Source organism: Hemibagrus wyckioides, linkage group LG22, assembly GCF_019097595.1.
Source record: "Hemibagrus wyckioides isolate EC202008001 linkage group LG22, SWU_Hwy_1.0, whole genome shotgun sequence".
Lineage (NCBI taxonomy): Eukaryota > Metazoa > Chordata > Actinopteri > Siluriformes > Bagridae > Hemibagrus > Hemibagrus wyckioides.
The window spans coordinates 16,975,525-17,001,069 of NC_080731.1; the positions used below are offsets into that span (position 1 = coordinate 16,975,525).

Sequence of the window (25,545 nt, forward strand, 5' to 3'; positions counted from 1 at the left end):
CATGTCCGCTACAAGAGCCTGTGGCACAACGCCCTGTTATACAGTGTTTCTATATTCTCTGTGTCTCAACGTATATATATATATATATATATATATATATATATATATATATATATATATACGTTGATTTAAATAAAACTAAACCACATTCATTCGTGTGAATATATATATATATATATATATATATATATATATATATATATACACGAATGAATGTGGTTTAGTTTTATTTAAATCAACGTTAAAAAAAGAAATTTCCATAATATGATCTTTCCTGTTAAACGGAAACCTAATGTCCACGCCGGCTGAAACATCATCACCAAACGCAATGTGGTTTCTTCAACACCTTTTTTTTTGTCGTGCGTCACTCCTCGAGCGTTTTGATTGGGTCCGCAACGAAGAACGCGATCAACCAATCAGAGCGGCGAGTCGTAAAAACAGACCAATCCGAGGCCGAGCTGTAGGTGTTCCGCTTTCCCTGCAATCTGTCGCTGATCCGACTTCAGATTGAGAGAATTCAAGATGGCCGCCGCCTCAGGTGAGTATTTACTTCAGAAACAAAATAAGCAAAAGTCAGAACTTTTCGCTCTTGGACCCCAGTAGATTTCGTAGAGCCGTTGCAGCGGAACGAACGTCTCGGGGTGTTCAGTTATAGCTCGCGTGAAGTGAAGTGTGTGAGCGTGGTTTTTTTGTACTTTTTTTAATTCTTAGAAAACTAGGCTTGCATTGCTAACATGAGTAATGCTATTCAGTTAGCTTTAGCTGCCTTAGCGGGTCCAAGATAGCCGCTTAACTTTAATCCTGTTCCGCTTCGTGAAGATGCCGGTTATTTTTCTCCTTTTCCGGTGTGAATAAACTTTTAAAATAGTTAATATACTAGTAATTAACAGTTAATAACGACGGCGTTTCTGCGCTCGGTGACGCGGTGTCAGGGTGAACACACACACACACACACACACACACAGCTCAGATGAAGGCTCATTAATTGGCTGAATCCCAAACGGCTCCCTGTTGGACGTATAGTTCGCTACCTCAGGATGCGGAAGCCATTATTATTATTATTATTATTATTATTATTATTATTTTATGTGAATCAGATAGAAGTGAGGAGAGATTTGAGTTACGTCCAAAAAAATCCTCTCAGTTTAGCGAGAGCGTTAGCAGTTAGCTCACCGACGCTATTATCATTATTATTATTATTATCATTATTTTTTACTTTGTGGAAAGCTCTACTGTGCAATTATGAAGTAAGTGTTTGGGAAAATGTGGAGCTTGTAAAAGAAATTAAGGTTGTCTTGTCCTTCCTTCACCTTTCAACAGGTGTTAATAACTGTCACGAGCCATGTTTATTAACTGATGCGTTCGCTGTAATGATTTCAGTTATTACATCGTTATTACAACGATCTGCCTTTGGTGTTTTTGCTTGTAGTATGTTATTGTGTGCATATTAATAATGCTGTGTGTGTGTGTGTGTCTTTATCTGTGTGGCATTTTGAATCATCAAATGTTTGTTGCATCACTTAGGGAAATACATACATTTCAGCCAGTGATACGAAGGAAATGAATCAACAACCATGTGGTGTGATGCGTTCAGACCCAAAGCTGGAGTTAAACACTGAAGTTCATGTTTTTTTCCCCCAACAACAGCTTTCTATTTAACTTCCACAAAACGAGTTAGTTCCTTCAATCACCCCCATTATAGCAGCTATAAATGAACCTTCCCTTCGTCCGCCTCCTTTCTTTCTCTCTCTTAAATGTAATCAGGCAAAAAAAATCCCAGCTCAATTCACAGAGAAAACCCCGAGAGCGTAAATCCTCCTCACAGAAATCTTCAGCCTATCAGTGAGGATCCGCAACAGTATTGTATAAAAATCTGTTTATTATCAGCCTGGTGCTTTAAAAGTCCTGTGTATGTGCTGTTACTATAGTAACAACATGTTTAACCACCGCTTACAGCACATGATAATAACCACCGTCTTTTATTTAAAGGGGGAATTATACAGATTATTTTTCCGATCTTATCGTGCAGGAAGTGAATTAGCAAGAGTTCCTGGTCAGGTTCTGATGTTAGCTAGCTGTCTAAATAAGATAAATGCTTTCAAGAGAACAAAGCAAAGTATTGAATTTATATTCGGCTTCGCTGTCTGTGGTTTTTACTCTACGGGAAAAAAAATGGATGAAATGGATTTTTTTTTTTACTGTTTGCTTCCTAGAAAACTGGAAGCATTTGAATAAATCATTAAGTCGCTTAATTGGACCTTAAGGGCCACTTCATGCAGCATCTTGGGGCGGGGGGCGTGGGGGGGGGGTTTATACCTGTACAATACCTTCTGTTCAGACTGCATGACATCAGACAAGTCAAACACAGAGCGTGCAGCAGAGGACGGTCGCAATGACCTTGCCCTTGACAACAAGAATAACAAGTTAAAATGTAATTCTGTGTCAGTTTGTGTTGTCTGTTCAAGATTGACTTTCGTGGCGCAATGTTTTGTTTTCACATTTATCATGTCAAATCTCGCCTCTCTGTCGGGAGATCTGACTCACGCACTTCGCTAATTGGACGTCCAGGAAGTTGTTTGCGTCAAAGTGGTGACCAAAACGGTGGAACTTGACAAGCGCCTCATCGTTTCAGAAAGTTTCGAAGGTTTACGCTCAGCTTTGAGGCTTTTTCTCCCTGGTGATTTTGTAGTCAGAAAAAAAGACACTTCCAATAACTTGACTAATCACTGCTACAGTGGCGCTGCAAATGACTCACATAACACCAACACTGAACAGCACTGTACCACAAAGTGATAGAATCTTTCTGCTCAGTGCATCACAGCATCTGTTGGTAAAGGAGGCGTGTCCTCTGTACCTGTTAGTCAGAGAGAAGGAGGCATGTCCTCTTTACCTGTCAGTCAGAGTGAAGGAGGCGTGTCCTGTGTCCTGTCAGTTACAGTAAAGGAGGCATGTGCTCTTTACCTGTCAGTTAGATTGAAGGAGGTGTGTTCTCTGTACTTCTCAGTCACAGTGAAGAAGGCATGTCCTCTGTACCTGTTGGTGAAGGAGGCATGTTCTGTTTACCTGCCGGTGAAAGAGGCATGTCCTCTGTACCTGTCAGTGTCAGTGAAGAAGGCGTGTCTTCTGTATCTGTCAGTCAGTGAAGAAGGCGTGTCTTGTGTACCTTTTAGTCAGAGTGAAGGAGGCGTGTCCTGTGTACCTGTTAGTGAAGGAGGCATGTTTTGTGTACCTGCCGGTGAATGAGGTGTGTCCTCTGAACCTGTCAGTCACAATGAAGGAGGCCTGTCCTCTCTGACGGTCAGTCTCAGTTTAGGAGGCCTGTCCTCTGTGATGGTCAGTCACAGTGAAGGAGGTGTGTCCTCTTTACCTGTCAGTTAGAGTGATGGAGGCATGTCCTCTTTACCTGTCAGTCACAGTGAAGTATGCGTTTCCTAAGTACCTGTCAGTAACAGTGAAGGAGACATGTCCTCTTTACCTATCAGTCACAGTGAAGGAGGCATGTCCTTTGTACCTGTTGGTCAGATTGCTGGAGGCGTGTCCTCTGAACCTGTCAGTCATAGTGAAGGAGGTGTGTTCTCTGTACCTGGTCAGTGTCAGTGAAGGAGGCGTGTCTAGCATGCCTTTCAGTCAGAGTAAAGGAGGCTTGTCCTGTGTACCTGTCAGTAAAGGAGGCGTGTTCTGTATACCTATCAGTCACAGTGAAGGAGGCGTGTCCTCTGTACCTGTCAGTGTCAGTTTTATCGTACTGCCTTAAATAACTGACATACTTGATGTTAAAGTCTTTAGTGATTTTGTAAATTTTGTACAGAGATCATGTTGTGAGATTTAAATTGCTGGTGCACACGGCTTGTCTTCATCAAGCAGAATTTTGAGGTGAGATTAGCACTGCTCATGGATCGTTACCCAACAGACTTGACAAATGGAATGAAAAGTGTGTGTGCATGTGAGTGTGTGTGTGCGTATGGCGTTTTAACAGCTTGGGAAGCATTGGTGTGAGTCAGTGTGAAATGAGAGGACTATGTACAAATCACATTTGAAGGGCTGCAAAATAATTGCTAATATCACAGAGACTGATTTTACACCATATTAAATTTACAGTGATTTATTATGACTCGTTATCCAGTTAATGTTTATAATTATATTACATGCTTCCAGAGTGCTAGTGTTTTTGCTCCTTATTTTGACTAGCATGAAGCAAGACCAGTATCTGATGTGTCACACATAACAAAACGTCTCCATGTTTATATGTTTCTTGTTTTTTTTTGCTGTTCTTCCAGGCTCCAGGTGAGCGCCACTCTGATCCACTCTCTCTCTCTCTCTCTCTCTCTTTCTCTCTGTTGTGGCTGCCTGAAACCCAGTGCTGCATCTTCCCCGTGGAGACGCCATGTCCTCCACGTCGTCCTGCTCCTCGTCGGGGGAGACGAGCCCGGAGGACATTCCCCGGGGAGGAGGAACCATTCGTGTCTACCTCCCCAACAAACAGCGCACAGTGGTAGGTGCACCCCTGACCAATTTAAACCCAAACCAGGTCTTCAGTGACGTCACACAGATATCCCGATGCGATATGTTATACACCTTTATCTGTAAACACGAGCAAAACATTACTGTTTAGGTGAACGTGCGTCCAGGCCAGACGGTGTACGACAGTCTGGACAAAGCGCTCAAGGTGCGAGGCCTCACTCAGGACTGTTGTGCTGTTTACCGCCTCCTCGAAGGGTGAGTACAGGGGGGTTACACAAGATGCCTCACACGCCTGAGAAATAGTTTTATTTCATATTCTCTTGCGATGTGAATGCAATGTGAATGCTTTTGATTTGATTTAAGCGTTTATTTGTGTCCTCTATCCTGTGCTCAGTCGTAAAAGGCTTACAGAATGGAACACTGACATCACACCCCTCGTCGGAGAGGAGCTTCTGGTGGAGGTTTTGGACGACGTCCCCCTCACCATGCACAACTTCGTAAGTATTCATGAAAGCACACAAATCCATGTCCACCGTCTACAAATCTGTTTTATATTAGGCAGTTATGAAAGGAAATGACATCACAGAATATGTTATTATAGTGTGATTATATTCGGCATTATGTAGTCACTATGACACCGTCTACTGAAACACCACCCACTTCCACCATAAGTTTCATCTCTTTATACTTTATATACTTGTAATTAATTATCTTCAGTGTCAGATAAGTGTCAGTATTATTTTTTTAATTTTCAATAATTATTTTTGTAAACATGGCACCAGCTACATTCTGTAACTCAACTCACTGTTTTGCCTTAAAAAATGTCTTTCCAGGTTCGTAAAACCTTCTTTAAGTTAGCGTACTGTGACTTCTGCCACAAGTTCCTGTTTAACGGCTTCCGGTGTCAGACCTGCGGCTACAAGTTCCACCAGCACTGCAGCAGCAAAGTGCCCACAGTCTGCGTGGACATGGACACCATGAAACGGTGTGTGTGTGTGTGTGTGTGTGTGTGTGTGCGCGTGTTTGAGATATATATATATATATATTTATATATACGTGTGTGTATATGTGTTCCTTTCTCAGGTGTGCAGGTGAAGTTGGTGAAATTGTGTCCGTTCCTATCCCTACTGACATCCCCTTAACACCTGAGCCTGCTGGGTACGTGCACATTATATTTAATGCCACTTAAAAGATGAAGAGGAATTCAGGTTGCATTAAAACAGTCAGCTTGTTTCATCTGTAAATTCAGTAAAACGTGGTCCTAACTGGTACTCGGACTATAAAACCGTTTATAATAAAGCCTGTCTAATTAGAATATATATCTTTGCAGTTCAATGCTGCTCTCGCCAGCCTCTGCGTTCCACTTCCCCATGACGGGAGGGGAGGGTCAGTCTCTGCAGAGGCTTCGCTCCACCTCAACCCCTAATGTACACATGGTCAGCACGCTGGGGCCCGGAGCGGCCAACGTCATCGAGGTCAGACACACCAATTTAAAGCCACCATCAGGATGGTTTGAGTAAACAGACAGCACGGTCCAAAAGTCTGAGTCCACTACCAAGATCTGCTCATCGAATAAACACTCTGAGAAACTGACGTTTTCCAAACTTTAACATACGTACACTCTTAAGACACATGGGGGTTGAACAATCAGGCAATAAATTTCTTAACTGAATTGATTCTTTAGGGAATGATTCATTCATGTGATTTGATGGAATTTTATTGTGATCTAAAAACGAACTTGATGTAGCTGAAGCAGTCCACAAGCATCAATTCAGATCGCTGTACCTCAGTTTATATCCTGTGTGTTTATTTTTTTCAGTTGATAAGAGCTCACCAGTGATCCTGAGAAAAAATTATGAAATCTAGTGTGTAAATCGTATATAAATCATAAGTTCATTAGCAAGACATTTAAAATCACAGGCGTAACAGTGGCATTATTTAAGACACTTGGTGTCAGTTAACATCAAACAAAATACAACAGGAAATGAGATTTAAAACCCCTGGTACTGGACTCCCACTTTTCTACCTGCTTCTGCCACCTTTTAGGTTTACTCCATCATTTTATTCATTCCTTTTTCCCCCCAACTCTCATTTAGGAGGCATTAAAATCCAACAGCCCAATGGGTGAGTTTTTATTTTGATCATGAAGGCATTTCCTTTTGATCGTCACTATCACATGACATGCTCTCATTTTCTACACTCATTATCTACAGCAGGGATTTTTCACTCTCTGAGTTCATGCATCAGGCTCCTAAACCATATACGTGGTTTTTATCTATAGTTTTTAAATACATTTTTTAAGTAACTGTTGTGTTGTACATGAAAATGTTAGCGAAAGCTTCTCCCACAGGGCCAGAATTCTCTCCCAAACCCTCGACCAGTCCACCTCACCTGGGCTCTCCGGGTCGGAAACCACCCAAATCGCCCCCGGAGCGCAAACCAGCCCCACTCATCCTCGACGGAAAAAAGGAAAGGAATCAGGTGAGAGATACTTTAGTGAGAAGCTTAAGTGAGTTGTTTAGCTTGCAGAAATGACAACCTTCAGGATCTGTAATGATAAAATATGAAGTGGATATGGATTGGTTTGCGTTTTCCAGCGTTACAGAGACTCAAGCTACTACTGGGAAGTGCCCTCACACCAAGTGACCAGGCAGAAGCGCATAGGTGCCGGCTCCTTTGGCACCGTCTTCAAGGGCAAGTGGCACGGAGATGTGGCCATCAAGATCCTGAAAGTGACAGAGCCGACGCCGGAGCAGCTGCAGGCTTTCAGGAACGAAATGCAGGTCCTGCGGTGAGTACTGCTGAATTCTCATTCGGAGGATGTTGAATAATTTTCCGATTTACGTTAATGCACTTGTTCTGTTAGGTCTAATAAAAAAAAAAAACCCACACATTTGTAAATGTTGATTCTGTAAAGTTTTCTTTTGGTTATTTATAATTTTTGGGAGTTTTTTTTTTATAAATTAACTATGCTCTGGAAAAGATAATCTCACATGGACCAACAAAGGGACATGACTGCCCTCAAGATGCAGGTACGAAAATGAGGAGAGACGAGGGAATACAGGAATGCAGATCATTGTTTGCATTGTAACAAAGTCTTGCTCTGTTCTCTTTCATGCCTGCTGTTTTTTTTATTTGTCTTTCTCACCTGTTCTGTCTCTCTCTTGCAGGAAGACGCGCCACGTCAACATCCTGCTGTTCATGGGTTTCATGACGAAGCCAAACTTCGCCATCATCACACAGTGGTGCGAAGGCAGCAGCCTTTACCGTCACCTGCACGTCACCGAGACCAAATTCGACACCATGAGGCGCATCGATGTGGCGCGCCAAACGGCACAGGGCATGGAGTACGTAAATCTACACCATTAAAATGATTAATCATAAATTCAGTACGTTTCACTGAGATCATGTAGTCCTCCTGGTTTTAGCTGCCTCACATTTAAAATGTAGATTTGACCTGCGATATGGGTAAATACATTTTCAGGGCATTTTAGTGAAGTTAACATTAATGCACTCCTTTAATATGTTTCTATAGTAATAAGAGGGACATCACATTTTTGCTAAGGTTTTGCTATGGTAAATTTTTTTTTGGTAAGATGATTATGTAACCAACTTGTTTTACAGACGTTCCACATCACTATAATTAAATGGAGAAAGTCCAATAGTCCAATCCCATGATTATTGTTTTATTTTTCACATACTTGTAGTATTGAACAGCTTCAGGACCTCTTTAAATGTATCAAAGCATTGTAATTGAAGGTGTTTTGTTTAGCAGCAGTTTTTCTCTGGTTTCTGTTTTCATCCTATTTACATTAACATCAACTTTTCTCTTTGTTTCTGACAGCTACCTTCACGCCAAGAATATCATCCATCGGGACCTGAAATCTAACAGTATCCTTACAGCATGCAGGATTGAAACTAGTAAAAAAAACAGTTCACATAAGAAATACTGACCGTTTTGAATTTTTCTGAATTCCCAAAGGTGTTGCCTACGTAGGCAGCCTAAGATTTAAAATGTTTGTCACATGACCAACTGTAGTATCCCTGGTGTGTGTGGTGGAGTTCCTTATCTCTGGTTTCAGATATCTTCCTGCACGAGGGTTGGACGGTGAAGATCGGTGACTTCGGCTTGGCCACGGTGAAGTCTCGCTGGAGCGGCTCGCAGCAGGTGGAACAGCCCAGCGGATCCATACTGTGGATGGTGAGCATTCAGACACACCAGTCTGAGTATCTGAAAATATAGAGAAGAACACATTGAGTATTGTTGTGCTAACAGCATATGATCAGGGCAGAACGTTGATCTTGATCTTTTTCCTCAAGGCTCCGGAGGTGATCCGCATGCAGGACCCAAACCCTTACACCTTCCAGTCGGATGTGTACGGCTACGGCGTGGTGCTGTTCGAGCTTATGTCCGGCACGCTGCCTTACTCCAATATCAGCAACCGCGACCAGGTTGGACACACATACACATCACTTTTACCTTTTAACACGTTTTACACTCGGCTCTGTTATGGACGTGCTTACTCTACTGAACTCTTTGGGTTTTTTTTTCCCCAGATCATTTTCATGGTGGGTCGAGGCTACCTGTCACCAGACCTCAGCAAGCTGTACAGTAACTGCCCCAAATCCATGAAACGTCTCATCATCGACTGTCTGAAATTCAAACCGGACGAAAGGCCGCTCTTTCCTCAGGTGGAAAAAGACATAAGGATTTTTTTCCCCACTTTCTTAATATGTTTGAGTATTTCAACAAAGGTTTAATGTGTGTGTGTTTCTCCCCCAGATCCTGGTGTCCATCGAGCAGGTGCAGGATCTCTTACCCAAGATCGAGCGCAGTGCCTCGGAGCCATCGCTGCACCGTGCCGTTCACGCTGAGGACCTGAACCCGCTGCTGCTGCACACCACACGCTTCCTGCCTCTGTGAAACCAGACGATTCTGCACAAGATTCTGTCCTCCGCACTCACTACACACACACACACATTCCTGCTGTGCATTCCTCAGTAACACATCAGCAAAACTTTTCAGTCATTCCACTCACTGTTTGAACAAGAGGTCCTCTAATAGAATTTATTCATATTTTATTCTTCCCTTTGCAACCCAAGAGCATTTTTTTCAGCTGAAATCCGTTACAATCTCGAGTGTGATTGTGGCCGCGTTCGCTTTACACCTACAGATGTAGATGAATGTAAAGCGTTTCTGAGTTCTAGGGATACGTTTGGTTTTTTTTTTTTTTCCGTTATGGGGCTTTTGATCACATTACTAATGAAACTCATTTCAATCATGATTTATCGATGCACGATTGTGAACATCTGAACCTGCCTTTAGTAACACCAGTCGGTTTGCACTTTAATGTTAGAAATCCATACATGACGAGCGAACACTAAACGTTTCCTAAAGCACCTGTACCTTTCTGTCACATCATAAAACAAAAAAACATATTCGCTCCCTTTCCTAAAGCTAAGACTTGATCAATGCGGCTTTGTGACCATAATAGGTTACGCAGTTTATCTCGGTAATCACCATGTACTATTTTGTTACCATGGTAACAGCATTTTATCCCTGCGCAAAACAAGTAGAGCATTGTGGGATAACCGCGCCTAGGTGCTAGGGGTTCGATGTAGCCGAGAGTTTTTTTCACCATAAATACACAGCAAATTCCTTTCAGGATGCACACATCATGTAACTAGCTTTGTACAGGTTTATGGCTTAAGCTGCCATGGCAACCAATTGTTTTTAGTTAACTAAAGATATAAAATGACCTGAAGTTAAGAACGGATGTCGCTTTTCATTGTTCGGTTCTTTGCCTGCTGTCTATCAAACAAGGGGCAGGTTAGTAAACAGGAAGTAGTTACATGTTGAAGTGCGCTTATTTAAACGGTTGTATATATCGACAATATAAAAGCGAGCCCTTTGTGAACATATACTAGCAACCACCATAGAATCACGCAAGAAAGCGTGCCATAGCAACCTCTTAGCAACACCTGGAATGCCATGATAAGATGTACTATCCATTAGCATTTTCTTCAGGAAATGCACCTCGCTAGTGAACATGTAGCTGTTAACAGGAAACTGAGAGATGAAAATCTTTACGACCGACACGGTATTAAAGAGTCATCACACGTGCGTCCAGCTTCTTATTTTCTCGTGAACAGCCTGTACAGTGCGTTTTGCACAGGCTTGGCAGAAGAGCCGAGTAGATTTCGGTTCAATCTGGACTGTGAAGCGGCACAGCGTGGTGGCTCAGGAGCACAGATGGCTGTAGTGAGTAATCATGTCGAGGCTGTGCACAGATGGGAGAAGAACTAGACATTTGTTAGCGATTTTCTGCGTCTGTAGTCAGCTCCAGAATTATTGGCACCTTTTGGTTAATTAGCTTAATCTCAAACTGAAAAAAATGTAAAGTAATTTAAACTAGGTTTATTTGTACATTCTTCATCCTGGTCATTTTAGCATTTAGCTGTTTTGGGTGGTGGGAAAAAAACCTGAGAACCCAGAAAACCTGAGCTCAGGGTTGAACAAGCAAATTCTAACCTTTTGATTTGAAGTCATCCATGACTTCCTGTTTCACTGAGGTATAAATACAAGGTGACACAGAAGCCATATTGCTGTCATGCCAATAATACTGGAGCTGTTTCTACAAAAGCGTGGACTTTCATACCTTAATTTCATGTTGAAATTGCAGGCTATTTTATTTTTGTGATGTTTTAATATATGCTCATATGTAGCTTGTCTTTTTTTTTTTTTTTTTATTAATATACATTAACGTCAGTCAAAATCAGTAGTAGGCAGCGTTTAGGGAAGGTGGTTTGCTTAATTAATTTTGCTGTTTAATTAGTACTCGATGTATTGTACATACAAGGTTTGTTGGAAAAAATGCAAGTAGTGTGGTTTTTTTGTAGTGAAAGTGTGAATTTTGCCAGTAACTGGTAACGACTCCGACGTCATGCAAATTCGTAGAAACTGTAACTGTCTGCAAGAAGAGTTTTGTACATGCCTTGAAAGCAACCATTTACATAATTGTTTATGCAAGTTGTGCCGTCGTGTTAGAATAGAACTGTTCAGACATACTGTACACATGCTGCACTTGCAGCTCTTTATTCAGCCACAAGGGGGCAGCGTAAAACACGAGCACTCAACAACTTGCCTATCTCTTTTTTTTTATTGGGCTGGTTACCCCTGAACCTCTACAGTTAGCATTTTCTGCATCACATTCACAGAAACAGGAAGTCAAGTTTAGCCAGCGTTCTCAGCAGGACCTCAGCCATTGCTGTCTGTCTGGATTTCTTCAGAGATTTACACATTTCAAGCACTATAGAGTCATATCAGGTTGCTAAATAGCCAGCGGGTTCACTAGACGTGCTGATTAGCAGGCTTGTTAGCAAGCACAGTTACATAATTCTAGGGGCGTTGGCAGAGTTACTACAAATTGACTGTTTTCTAACATTTATTCCGCTTTTAGCACAGTTTCAGCAGTCGTATATTTATTTAAGAAGGGGCATGTGGATGCCTGCGAATGAGCTGTTACTACAGAATCAAGAATGTATTAGAACAAGCACATTCATTGTAAATCTGTGATTTGTCTCACACCCGGATATAGAGGTGGTGATATAGAGAATTATTCCACCACTTTGACTAATCAGACTCAAGAATTCAGCAGGTGGAGTTACATATCAAATGTTTTTTTTCCTGCTCCTGAAGTTTGCACTGATGTTCACTCGATCGCTCAAAACTCCAAGGCACCATCAGTGCAACTCAGTTTCAGGTTCAAAACGAATGTAAAGATGGTGTTTGGGAAGAGGAAATCAACAAGCAGTACTGAAACACGGCCTTTGTGTGGACATTTTGCCAAAATATGAGCGGCTTTCTACCGCTCACCACTGATAAAGATCAGTTACAAAAGCCGTACATTGAATGCGGAGTGTGTATTCACGCGTTCTTGGCATAGAATGAAGATTACTAGGTACATTCGGCAGATTAAAAACGTGCTCGATAGCTGATAAACGCATGTTGCAAATCGACTGGTGAACATTTTCTAATTAACACGTCTTATATCTTCATCACAAGCTTTCCGAAACCGTTACCGAATCTCCTTCTCATGGGGTTCACTCACACACCGTTGTTGCAATAGTTCATTACATGTGTAAGATACATTTGTAGAAATATTCAAACCCGAGGTGTTTGTAAGATTTTATTTGGGAGATTTTTCGTGCAAGAGCGGGCTCCATCAAAATGAAGTGCGAGTTCACCACAGAGAACTGCTCTGGTTTCGTTAGTTATCAGAAACTAATAAGCAGTTGTGCTTGACACAGACAAATCAGTGAATATCCTGTTCACATGACTTAAGTCAAGCATAATGATTAAAAGAGTCATGGAAGAGTTATTTGCAATTTGACAAAATAGATCAGTTTCTGATAACTGATGAAAGAGCACTGGACTGTTCGACTCAATGTTAAATGGAAGATGATTTTCATGCTCATATCTATTATTGTTAGTAATGTTCAATATTATTATTATTACTTTTAAAATAATTTAATAATCACTTCAGCGCTCCATTCTTCGTACATGGATTATCAAGTTAGCCAGGTTGGATAGTGTGTCTCTGTATATGACCAAACATATCATGGAATTATTCAAGCAAGGTCAATGCTATCGATTCAACCCCCAAGCACAATAATTGTCGGACTAAAGCAAACCCGAAAACTCTGGCGCAACTTTATCAATTTGAGAACTCGAAATCTAAAATAATGCATTTTGATTTCATATCCTTATCAATTATAATCCACATTGTGGCCAAGAAAAACTTTATTGTCTTCTCTAGAGGTCCAGACTGGGCATTTTTGGCAATCGCTGACTCACTGATCATGGAACAACTCAACCCAGCTTTTACTAATCAAGTTCTCAAGCATGTGTGAAGAATTCCAACGAATATTAAATCTGACATTTGAGTTTGTTAAGCAGCGTATGAAGAATGGAGACATTTGCTTTAGCCGACCAAAAAACACAGAGAAACAGTCAAAACTAAACAGCTTTTGCACACTGAAAAATAAATCACAAGACAGTCTAGTTTTTATCTTAATGACGTCTGTTATCACGACGTCGGTCACTGGGTGTGGCTTTATCTGTAGTAGATTTGTAATTTTTTTTTTATTTTTCTTTTAATTGAAAGGCTCCAATCTATTTAACAGCTGGCCATCTGAAGCACACTGTTTAAAAATGCAATACAGTTACAAAAACTTTGCAAAAGTCTTCAAACTCCAGTTTAAGGCATCTGCTGTCAGGAATCGCGGAGGGAAAAACGGGTCAAACTCTAAACTCAATCCAGTTGTTTTTCTTCGCAAGGCAGAACACAACGATCAACTTTTGTTCAAAGTTTTTTGCATATTTTAGGTGAATTGCAATAAATTTTTTTTGTGTGTATAGTTGGAGGTATAAGGGGGTGTTTAAAGTTTGCAATAAATGTACTCTGCTGTGTACAGTTACATTTCTTTCTTTTTTTTTGTTTTGTTTTTAGTTTTACTTTAAATTGTATTTGTTTCTATTTTTTTTGTGTAACGATTTCCAAAAGAACAAAATTATTTTAAAAAAAAAAACAAAGTGAAAGGAAATCTTAGTATTTTTTTAGGGTTATTATTTTTATTTGGTCTTAAAAATATGGAGGAGACAGGACTTTATTCTTAAAATAAAACGGTGGAATCGTGATGAATTACAGTTGTGTTCTTTTGGTTTATCAGATGTTTGTTTTTTGTAAATAGATAAAAGCTGAAAGTAATGCAGTTTTTTGTGTTATTTTTACACTCAAGCTGAAAAACATAGGGATGTACTCTTTTAGGAAAATAATCAGCAGTCAGGTAGTTAGGTGATTTATTCCCATTATACTACAGCATCTGTTTTTTTACTTATAAATTGTAACTACAATCTGGAAAGCACCAACTCCTCTGTCCTGAAGACTTCCCTGTGTTGGAAAACCTACAAAGCATAGACACTGGAGTCCTTTGAAGCATCCACCCTCCATCCTAAGTCTCTCTGAATGAGCTGCTACTATAGAAAACGATAACATTAATAGAAATCTATCATTTGATTTAAAGCCATCACTACTGGCTGTATGGAAAATGAATAAAAATTGAGAATTCATCATTGCTACTATGTAAGACAACAGTGCAATGTACAGAAGTTAAATACAGAGGAAGATTGCACAAAAAATGATGCTGACTGACATTTTTGTAAGGAAATTAATGGTTCATTCTAGCTCGTTTTTCAACTTATGACAGTTGTTTTTGTTTGTGCAGACAGAAATGTGGTGACTCAATTACAGGTGGAGCCAGAACACTAATATAGACCCCTACAGTTCAATTGCCCAAAACAAATTGCACAGGGTGTAGTGAGGTCTCTTTATTGTCCTTCAGATGAAGGAACACTCAAGGAACGGTCCTTGGAGATGCAGCCTTTCCTGTACAGGTAGAAGGGAAGTTGCCAGACCAAATATCCTGCTGCCTTCACCTAGACAGAATACTGGTGACCCAGTTACAGCTGGAGGCAGGAGTCTGTCTTAGACCCCCAGTAGTCAAGGTATTAGAGAATATAGCAAAAACCCATATCAACATAATCAACTGATCAATTTGGACGAGTGGGCAACTGTCCAATTGTAGACATTGTAAAGGGCAGTCACCAGACCAGACACCTGTCTTGATGGTTAGGGTTCAACATATGACTTTCCTTTATTTGCTGCCTCTAAGAAGTCAGAATTCTGAATGGTCAGCTTGACCAAATGTCAAATTCCTGGGGGTCTACCAAGGTCTTTGTAATGTCCTTCAGATGGGATAAAAGTTGTCATTCAATTGAAGGGTGTCAAAAGAAGTGTACAGGCAGTGGCAGATCCTCGACATAGACCCTGGATAGTTGGGGTGCTAGGGGAAGTATTGTAACCCCATATCGACATCGTCAAATGCCTGGGGGTCTACCAAGATCTTTGTAATGTCCTTCAGATAGGATAAAGTTGGCTTTCAAAAGACGGATATGTGAAGAAGAGTAGTGGGCTGAGTACAGCTCTCTGGATGAGTTTCTGCTTCCTCTAACAAGTCAGAACCACCAGAAAGCTTGTGACCCAATTACAGGCAGAGGGAGATCCCTGTCATAGACCCTGGGTAGTCGGGTGCTATGGGGTGAGTATTGGTACCCCATATCAAATGTATCATCAACTGACCTGTTTGACCAACTGGCAAATTGGACAGTTAGGCCTCTGTATAGTCTTCAGATGGACCAGTGCCAGGGTCCCCACCACAAAAACCAGAGTCTAGCTTGTGGTCATAAAGGCTTGAGGTAGCAAGGGTTATTTATAAATACGGATTATTTTGGAGAGTTGAAACCAGGATGTCTCCACTGATCTGCTGAAAATCTGTGTGAAGACAAGGGCCAGCTGGTTAGCATAGACCTTCTGGCAGGAGGATTAAACATTGTCAGGTCTGGGAGTGTTTACAAGAAGAATTACATTTCATAAAGGGGCTTATGAGCATTGTAACTACAAAATGTGAGTCTTTTAGTTGTCCTTCTAACGTTGCTACATGAGGAAGTGGGCAATTCCTGATTTCAAACAAACTGAAACTCAAACTGCTTCTCTAAATAAGACAATACAAGAAGTAGCTAGTTGATCAAAACATCACTGCATACTTTTCTTTTTCACCCAAGAAGTTTATTAGACACCATTAGACACAAGTTACAGCAGTTAGGACAGCAATCTTAGATTTGATGCAGGAAAGGACACAAATAATTAATGTCAAAAGCTAAACTTAAATATAATTCATGGTTATAGGAAAAAAAATTAAATAAACAGTACAACATCATGATCTGTACATTAGCAAGCTCTGATTAATTACTGATATTTAAGATTTAAAAAATGCCTAGAAGTAAATATATGGGAATTTGGGGGAATTAGATAGATATTTCTATCCATGTGTGGACTTTTGGTCATGTAAGGGGGTTTTCCCTTCAACACTTCAGCACTGAAACTGATAATCGCTCTCATAATAGTTCCTCTATATAAGACTACATGTGATGATGTCTCAATTTCTCATTTAAACATTGCGTTAAAGTTCATTTAAAAAAGCAAAGCTAAATTAAACATTTGGCATTTCATTAAAAAGAAAAATAATACAATTGTGGTCCAGCCTGATATTGCAATATATTATCAAGTTTTAAGGCAGCATTCTGTCATTACACTACCATTTATCCAATCACATATGCTTTTTCTGTACAATTTCTGGAAATGCCATTTTTGTTTGACAGAACATATAAAAACATATGCATTAATGAAGCTGTGTACCAGTACACATGTATCACGTTCATATAATATATGTCAGGATAGTAATCTAGACAAGTGTCAAATTTCAACAATGAAAGTATAAAGAAAATGAATGGAAGCCGACTCTTCGGACTGTCTCTCTTTTGCATTGTGAGAAAAGTGTCATAGCCGATCATTTGTAGCCTAGTCCAGATTTGGTAATGTGGCAGAACAGAGTCATGGAGAAGCACATACCCAAAACCTACAGAAAGAGAGAGAGAGAGAGAGCAAATAATCCATTATATACCTCAGTCTGTTTCATTCTCAATTCTGATTGGTCAGAAAATGTTCATCAACAACTCTGATTGTTTCTACAGTAAAATCACATTTACAGAGAACTGTGACATTCCACAATATTGAACAGTAACTAGAAATTGATTAAAAAAAAAAAAAAGTTCTATTGGTCATTATCTAATGCATAAAAATGTTATCATTGAAAAATTTAATCCATAAGAAGTGTAAAGAACCTGTCATTGGAAAAGTTTTATGCCAGATCTATTAAAGTAGCAGAATCGCTAGCTAATACACTAGTTAACAGTGTAGTCGCTAGTTAATACACTAGGATATACCTGAATAAATACATGGAGCTAATACTATATGACAACAGACATCTTTGTTATCCCCTTTAGCTGGTAAAGTCTCTGCAGTTTTCAGTTTAATGACTAGCTATGTGACTCTGTTACGTTATCTCTAACCAACTTCCGAGCTTGCAAGAGTGACCTTCTATCCTTATCCCTTCTATGAAATGTACACTTTATGGGTAAAGGTTTCTGGACACTTGACCAACACAGCTATATGTCATTGTCGAACATTTCATTCCAGATTTATTCTTTTCCAATTCGCTGTCATAATAAGCTCCACTCTTCTGGGAAGGCTTATCACTAGATGTTGGAGCGTGATTGTGGGGATTTGTGTTCAGCTTGTAAGAGCATTAGTGAGATCAGACACTGATGTTGGGCGAGGAGGTCAGTGTTCCAGTTTATCCCAAAGATGTGACGTGGGGATGAGTTGGAGTGAGTATGCCTAAATTCTTACACTACAACCTTAACCTCCACACATGTCTTCAAGGAGCTCGCTTTGTGCACAGAGGCATTGTCGTGTTGGGTCTCTTAGTTCCAATGAAGGGAAATTGTAATGCTACAACATACAAAGACATTTTGGCAACGGATTTGGGGAAGAACAACCAAAACTTGTGGCTGGATTGTATATATATTAAGAATATTTAGAATTGATCTAAAACCTGACTTTTTTTTTTTTCTTTCTCAAAGCATCTTTGTTCATTTGCCTTTAGAAACCCTTATTCATAATTTTATTCATAAATATTAAGAAAATGCAGGATTTGTCAATTTGTTGAGTGTTTATGTGCATTGTATTGTCTTGGAAGGTGAGATATCATGGTTCGTACCTCAATGCTGCATATGATGATGACTGTGATTCCAGTTCCGAGAAGGTTGTTTTCAATCGCGTTCTTTAATTTTGAATAGCAGCCCTACAAACACACACAAATGCACACACAATGCATATTTCTTTTACTATGGCCATTTTATAGCAAAACATTTGTAACATGTGTTTTAGAAAGTTGTCATACCGTCTGCGCGAGTTTACATGAACTCGGCAACGTTTCCCAGTCGGATGCGTTGTTTACACCACAGCAATCAAACTAAAGCCATATAGGAAAGACCAAAAGTTCTGAGTAGGCCTCATTATGTGCACTGACATTTTTTGGATTTCTCAAACATAACATATAACTTACAGTTTTCTGAATGACGTTCCAGTCGATGGTTGTGTTAACTCCTCCTCCTCCTTCTGTTTTGACTTTTTTCAGGCTGTCCTTCAGTTCTGTTTCAATGAAACTGTCAATCTACAAGCAGTACCAAGTATATGATAAGTTTCCATTCAGCTCTTCAACCTGTGTCCTTGTCTCTAGTCTAGAGTTTCTAGCTTCTTTGATTTTTATAACATCATCAACAAAGACATTTTAGTCATTCAGATAATTCTGAGGCATTTAATTTTCAAGCAAATTACCAATAACACAAGAGCAGACACCAGATTTGAGAATTAGTATGAGGATGACACCATAATAATAAGTGAGATTTTTAGTTTTTTTCTAAAAAAATCTCTTTCTTTATAGGATGTAACTTTCTAATCTCTGATAATTTACAGCTATATGTCCAAAAAAAAAAAAAAAAAGCAAATGTCAAGTATACACAATACATCAATTTGAGGCATTGTTGCATTCTTTAAAAGTGGCTGTACGTTCTCCAAAGCCTAGCACAGATATTTAAACTAAAGCTGGAATAAACAGAGGGCCATCAGATGCAATGGGACTGATGCGATGGATGCAGACGTGTCACCGACATGGCCCACTTTAAATTCTTGTAATGCAATGACATTATTCTGGATCTGTTTTATTAAAAAAAAAAAAAGGTTTCGTTTTCTTACTTCATTCTCATACAAGAGCAGGAGACAAGCCACCGTCAGCTCAGCCAACATCAGCAGGAACAAGAGGATGAAAAACTAAAAGCAAAGAGTTCAGACGTAAACGGAATTACCAAACAAATTTTTTTATATTACAATGTATCAGAAGCCCCTAAAAACATCTATTTTTTCATTACATGTGGTGGACATTATGTTTAGAGATTCAGTTTGTGTGTGTGTGTAAGTAGGTGAGAATTATAAGTCCAGTGGTTTTGTGTGTGTTAGCTACTGGTTTTGTTCACACATGAAGCAATAAAATAAACCAAAAATTAAGACTCTGTGGCCGATTCATTGTGGTTTTGTTTTTGTGTGTTTGTGCTCCCTCATTCTCCACCCCTGCGACCAGGTTTGCTATGGTATTTTTGCTTTCGATTTAAATGGCTAACAAATCCTATTGAAAACGAGAGGTGCGTTCAAAGATCCAGTAAGAAAACATGGCGGAAACAGTGGATGCAATGATTCTAGTTGACGGTATATTTATAGAAATTGAATCTTTACTCGTCTCAGACGATGATTTCATTTATGTCATTGTATAGAAGCAGTTTAAAAACACATTGCTGTATTTTTTTAGTTAATTAAGAGGAAGTGCCCCTCCATTTTACTTGTATTTTATGAATACGAACTTTTCTGGGAGACTTACATTCAACTCTATTAATCCAGCCAGTTTGCGCTTGTCACTACTCGATCCGTACCTGAAACACGGCTTGTCCTGCGCATGTGCGGAAATGCGTGTACTTCTGAAGTATGACTATTTACAGAAGTTTATCCGGCAGGTATTTCTAATACTGTTATTATAATACTACTCGTATAATATTTTGGTATAATTTGTTGTTGACAGCAAATTCGCGCATGCGCAGTACTGGTACGGATCGAGTATTGACAGTGCTGAAACAGCTAGCAATTAGCATTCAGCTAGTTATTATTTTCTAACTAACATTGGAGGGATTAGGAACTAACCTATTGTTAATTAGCCCCGGTTTACCATTAGACACTGAAATCAGTTTAAAATTATATGTAATTTACCCTTTTCCACACTAGAATTTTAGCTTGTTTTAGCTCGGTAAAAATGTTAGCACATTTGTTTTGTAATATTTACCTTGTGTTAATACCCCAAGAGAAGGAAGCAGGTTATGAGAACTAGTGTAACCAAAATTTTCTTCAATGGTGAAAGAGTCGCAGATTTGACAATCACTGTTGTCATATGGACTTTTTTTTTAAACAACTTTTTAGCTTTAAAGACTTACAGAAATCAAGAGGCAGCGGTTTTCCTTAAGGGCCCCCAGAAAACCCAGGAAGGACACACAGGTGACGAATATGCCGATGATGTAGAGCCCGTTGGCCAGGTTCATGGCTGACAACGACGGGAAGAGGGACAGATACTTGAACGTGGTGCTCATGTAGATCCCCAATCCAAATATAGCAGCTCCGCAAAGCTGTAAGCATCACAGACATGGTGAAATTAGTGTTTAGATGATGTCTGAAATGTAAGCATTTTTCAAAATCTTCAGCATCTGATCATTTTAGGCAGATGGTTTGGGAATTGTCATGAATTTCTTAAATAGTAAAAACCACCCTGTAAATAATCAGTTGCATTTAATGTTGCAAAAAATCTACCAAACAAGTTTAGAGTGGCTACAAATAAAGTTCCTTTACTTTCTCTAGAAGACAAATAACAGTGCTGGTTACCAAGAAAGCACAAAAAGCCCAGTGTCTTCCTCGACACTGGAGACTCCTTCCATAAATCCTAACTAAACATGTCCTTACATCTCAGCACGATAGCATTATTGAATCTATTAATCGTTAAGTTTAGATTATGTCCAGCGTCCTCCAAGCTGTGAATTAGCTGTTACTCTTGAAACAATAAAATATCAGAACATGTTAATATGAACCATATAATATGAATAATATTGCAGCTGCACTGCTCACAGAGTTGGTGTAAATTTGTAATAACACCTTCTGGCCAATCAGAATTGATCACAAAAGAGCGCTGTGGTATAAATATAGTTCAATGGCAAAGGATGAAGAATTGAATAAAAATAAAAAATACACAGATACACTACCAGTCAAAAGTTTGGACACACCTTCTAATTCCTGATGTTTATTTCTTTCTACATTGTAAAACAATGCTGAAGGTGGCCAAAATACACAATAATGTCCTTTGAACAGTTGATATTGAGATATGTCTGCTACTGATGCTCTGTAAAGCCTTCATAACGGCTCTAATCTGAGGTGCTGTTAATCGGTGATTTCTGAGGCTGGTCACTCTAAATGAACTTCTCCTCTGCAGCAGAGGTAAGTTTTGGTCTTGCTTTACTGGGATGGTCTTCATATGAGCCAGTTTCATCATGGTGCTTGATGGGTTTTGCAAATGCACTTGACAATACTGTTCTTGCAAGAACTATTCCAGACCACCTGACCTTCGTGTCTTAAAATAACAACTGACTGTTTTTGTTGTCATTACATATGGATTACTTAAGTCCATGCGTGTTATTTCATAGTTATGAAATCTCCAGTATTGTTCTAGAATGTAGAAAATAAATCCCTAAACAAAAAAACATTGAATTAAAAGGTGTGTCCAAACTTTTGACTGGTAGTGTATCTGTAAAGAACTTTTTGAGTTTCTCTCTCTCTCTCTCTCTCTCTCTCTCTCTCTCTTTCTCTCTTTCTCACACTCTGTGTATGTGTGTGTGTGTGTGTTAGAACTGATACATACGAAGAAGATGAAGTTCACCACACACATGGTGTATTTTAGGCACTTGAGGCATGACATCTTTTTTTGTTTTTGTGGTTCTAGACAGAGAAAGAGACAGATGTGAAGTTATGTGAAGTTATGTGAAGTTGAAACACATTTATTTATATCTTCTCTCACTGAAATACACTTTAGAAGTATTGCCACCTTTCACTATCACCCACTCAATACAACAAAAGAAACTTTATTCATCTTTAATGCAAAAAAGTAGGATTTTTCTCTCAAAAGTGTATGTGTCAAAAGTATTGACACCCCTTAGGTATATTTCAAACATAGAAACATTTCATAACTATTTCGTATTTTCTTATGACTTTATATAGGTTTTTTCTGCTTTTATCCATTGCTTCCCTGGGCAAAAGATGGACAAGAGCAAAAAAAACGTTAAATAAATTAATAGCATTAAGTATACTTTTCCTGTGTAAGAAAACTTAATACAGCATGTTGGCACTGGAGACTCCTTCCATAAACATTAAACAAACATCGCAACGAGTCAAACGAGTAGACGTTTCTTTTATTTAAAAAAAAGAACAACTATCAGAGCTGCTAATTATAAAAAAGTCGAGCAGCAATAATAATAATGTAGAATGTGTCAAATTTAACCAGCACAGATGCCCAACTTCCTCTTTCAGCTTTAAGTCTGTGACTCAAAAAAAACAAAAAACCAATGACACACACTTCCTGTGCGAGTTTCCGAGAAACAAAGACATGAACATGAAATATAGTTAGGTTTTAATTTTAAAATATGAAAGAAATTAACCTCAAAGTGTTTAAAAACTTATTTTTTTCCTGTTTGTTTTTATTATATTCCAAACTACCAGCCTTCCTCTTTCAAACTTCCTTCAAACGCATATGGAAATAACGTTATATTTACTGTATAAAGTCACAAAAAACACAACTGAAAGTAAAGGCACGCTCACTATTTTTTTTTCTTTCAGGAAATTTCCTTAAAAATGTTACATTTTTTATAGTTTATTATTAAGAGATTTTTCCTTACGATCAAAATTGTCACATTAAGACTGTTGTTTATGATCCAGTTTAGATTTTAGTCTTCATAATTCGTAGAAGTTCACTTGAGAATTGTTGTTAAAAAGTAAAGAAGTATTAGAGTAACGTTCATGCTTCAAACTCTGTGTGGAAATTGTATAATCGCCTGAATTTTCCAAGCACAAACAGGCTTCAAAAAATGTATCTAATTTCTTTGAGGAAATAAATTATATTTCCATGGCATTTGATGTAGAAGAAGCAACAACATTCCCCTTACCTGGCCTGGATGAAAACAGTCGTTCGTCCTTGTGTTCTTTCACACAGTCTAAGAGAGTCTAACACACATTTGTTTGCTTCACTTCCTCTTTCTGAAGCTTTTCCACGTCTGATCTGGGGTCGGATCTGCTTTAACCTCTGCAGCGTACGTTCAGAAAACCAAAACTGACCTCAGATCAGACAAACAGAAAAATTACACCCGACACACATTACGTGTACTAAAATACGAAGCAGTGACGCGTGGAAAACGAGGCTAATTTGTGAATCATGACCTGCATATATGAGCACAGTTGTTATATTTGACCATTTCCTTTAACAGTTGTAGAGGTGTGGTAATGAAACCTGAAGCATGTGGAACCGTAACATTCAAACGGTTATTTATTCATTTTTGGCAGACCACACTGAAGTCATGAGGCGAATTTAGCTACCTGCTATAGCTACCAGTTTAGCATCACGCAAACACACAGTATGGCTCGGTGTTGCGGAAAAAAAAACACAATGAACGATTTTTAAACTTTTTCACAACACAAACTCTGATGTCATACTTTAAGCCACGCCGCCCATCTGAGAGCTCTGTGGTGTCTAATGTGCAATAATGTCTGGGACACAGTTTTGAGTGGGTGATGTTTCAGACGTGTAGGTTTTCCAAAGATGAACCAAAAGTGTTCATTACTCATTAGCTGAAACCTTAAATGTGCCTTATCCCTGGATTTTTTTAGTTTTAGGGTTTGTTTTTGTAAGGCTGAATTCTTAAGTCAAACCCTGACAGTGATGGGATTTAAGTTCAAGTTTAAGAAGTTCTTATCAATCAAAAATAAGGGGGGAAAAACTCCGTATTGATTTATTTTTTGTAAGTAAATCTAACAATCATCATTTATTAAGCTCAATATATAATTGGATTTATTTGGAAATTGTTCTTAGGAGCATTTACAGTGCATAAGAAATATGGTATTGATGTTGAATCCCTTAATTTTGTAAAACCCAACAAAACCTTTGTTTCCTGCTTGTGCTTCTGAATGTGTGTAAATGTACACACAAAATTTCCAACCTAACTAATAAATCACATCTATAAATCCATATATTAAGCCGAATAAGACCAGGCTTTAGATTGAGAATGGCGTTATATCAAAAGCAGCTGGCCTCAGTTAGTGTATAAGTCGAATTCATTGGCCACGGCATCTTCTTTTATTACTGTGCAATAAAACCAAGTGACCGATCTGGTATGTTTCAGGCGTCAGTGTGCTATATATTCCCGAGTGTGCCGTCATCAGGCTTCTCAGACACTCGGATGCCTTCTGCCTTTCCAGCATGACTTTAGGAAGAGTGAACTGGAGCTTTTTTTATTTTTTTTTAACTATTATTATTAATTTTTTGTGCCTCACTGTATTTTATTGGCGTAGATGTGAATCCAAACAACTTTTACTTCTGTCAGTCTTTTTTGCCAAGGTGAGCTTTGCCTTTTATGGGGTTTTGTAGCCATCATCGTATCCAAATGAGCAGGATGAATGTTTCTAAATTTAGCTTAAATGGTTAGTTTGGTTTAACTTGCTCAAACTGAAAAGATTTTGGCCATGGACCCCCCCCCCACACACACACACAAATCCAGTATATTATCATGTGGGTGTGTGTGCGGGTGTGTGTGGTTTCCATTCTTCAGTTCCTCAGAGAAATCTTTAGCCACCTCTTTTGAACTTGCTGAAGATGCAGAGGAAAAAAAATTGAAGTGAAAAAAAGGAAGTGAAACAATACTAAAGTGATAACATCAGCGCACAAACTGGAATTTCTTTACCACATAAATGGACAGAACGGACCAAAAGCCGTGGAGTAATGGATAAAACTGAAAAACCTGAAGTAGCACATTGGTTGGGATGATGAAGAGACATTTCAGAGTCATCTTTGTTGTTGACTTGAGCTAACATTTGGAGGATTGCATCATTGTTCTGTTGCAATGTTTTCTAAAATCTTGAGCCTCAGAAAATGAATAATCCTTGTAAACTTTCTAGATTTTAATGGATTATTACCTAGAACTGAAAAGACTTGGATTATATGTCATGAATCTACAAAAAATAAATGATGCAATATATTGGCAAAAGTTTGGGGACATCTGCCTTTACATTCACATGAATGTAATATGGAGTTGGTTCGCCCTTTGCATCTATAACAGCTTCAACTCTTCTGGGAAGGCTTTCCACAAGGTTTAGGAGTGTGTTTACGGGAATTTTTGACCATTCCTCTAGAAGCGCATTTGTGAGGTCAGACACA

At 39.0% G+C, this 25,545-nt stretch overlaps 2 protein-coding genes across 2 annotated transcripts; one reads left to right on the forward strand and one right to left on the reverse strand.

Moving 5' to 3' along the window:
- Nucleotides 1-484: 484 nt before the first annotated feature.
- araf (A-Raf proto-oncogene, serine/threonine kinase) lies at nt 485-13,933 on the forward strand. The gene is made up of 16 exons (XM_058374659.1): nt 485-538; nt 4,278-4,492; nt 4,613-4,716; nt 4,856-4,958; nt 5,295-5,446; nt 5,545-5,619; nt 5,792-5,936; nt 6,558-6,585; nt 6,812-6,942; nt 7,059-7,252; nt 7,632-7,808; nt 8,306-8,352; nt 8,544-8,662; nt 8,782-8,913; nt 9,019-9,153; nt 9,245-13,933. The coding sequence occupies exons 2-16, from the start codon at nt 4,385-4,387 to the stop codon at nt 9,383-9,385; spliced, it is 1,791 nt and encodes a 596-aa protein (XP_058230642.1). The 5' UTR covers nt 485-538; nt 4,278-4,384; the 3' UTR covers nt 9,386-13,933.
- A 2,199-nt stretch (nt 13,934-16,132) lies between these two features.
- On the reverse strand, nt 16,133-23,671 carry zgc:64051 (leukocyte surface antigen CD53). Its single transcript, XM_058374660.1, has 8 exons — nt 23,285-23,671; nt 21,988-22,064; nt 20,519-20,707; nt 19,239-19,313; nt 18,550-18,657; nt 18,385-18,456; nt 18,202-18,285; nt 16,133-16,998 (listed from the first exon to the last, which is right to left on the reverse strand). The coding sequence occupies exons 2-8, from the start codon at nt 22,042-22,044 to the stop codon at nt 16,930-16,932; spliced, it is 654 nt and encodes a 217-aa protein (XP_058230643.1). The 5' UTR covers nt 22,045-22,064; nt 23,285-23,671; the 3' UTR covers nt 16,133-16,929.
- Nucleotides 23,672-25,545: the final 1,874 nt, after the last annotated feature.

Coding starts and splice junctions, on each gene's coding strand:
- zgc:64051 (XM_058374660.1), bottom strand. CDS start 22,044: ATGTCATGCCTCAAGTGCCTAAAATACACCATGTGTGTGGTGAACTTC. Junction 18,457..18,549: donor GGAACGTCATTCAGAAAACT/GTAAGTTATATG, acceptor ATATGGCTTTAG/TTTGATTGCTGTGGTGTAAA. Junction 16,999..18,201: donor TCATCATATGCAGCATTGAG/GTACGAACCATG, acceptor CTCTTTCTGTAG/GTTTTGGGTATGTGCTTCTC.
- araf (XM_058374659.1), top strand. CDS start 4,385: ATGTCCTCCACGTCGTCCTGCTCCTCGTCGGGGGAGACGAGCCCGGAG. Junction 7,809..8,305: donor CAAACGGCACAGGGCATGGA/GTACGTAAATCT, acceptor TGTTTCTGACAG/CTACCTTCACGCCAAGAATA. Junction 8,663..8,781: donor GCGGATCCATACTGTGGATG/GTGAGCATTCAG, acceptor TTTTTCCTCAAG/GCTCCGGAGGTGATCCGCAT.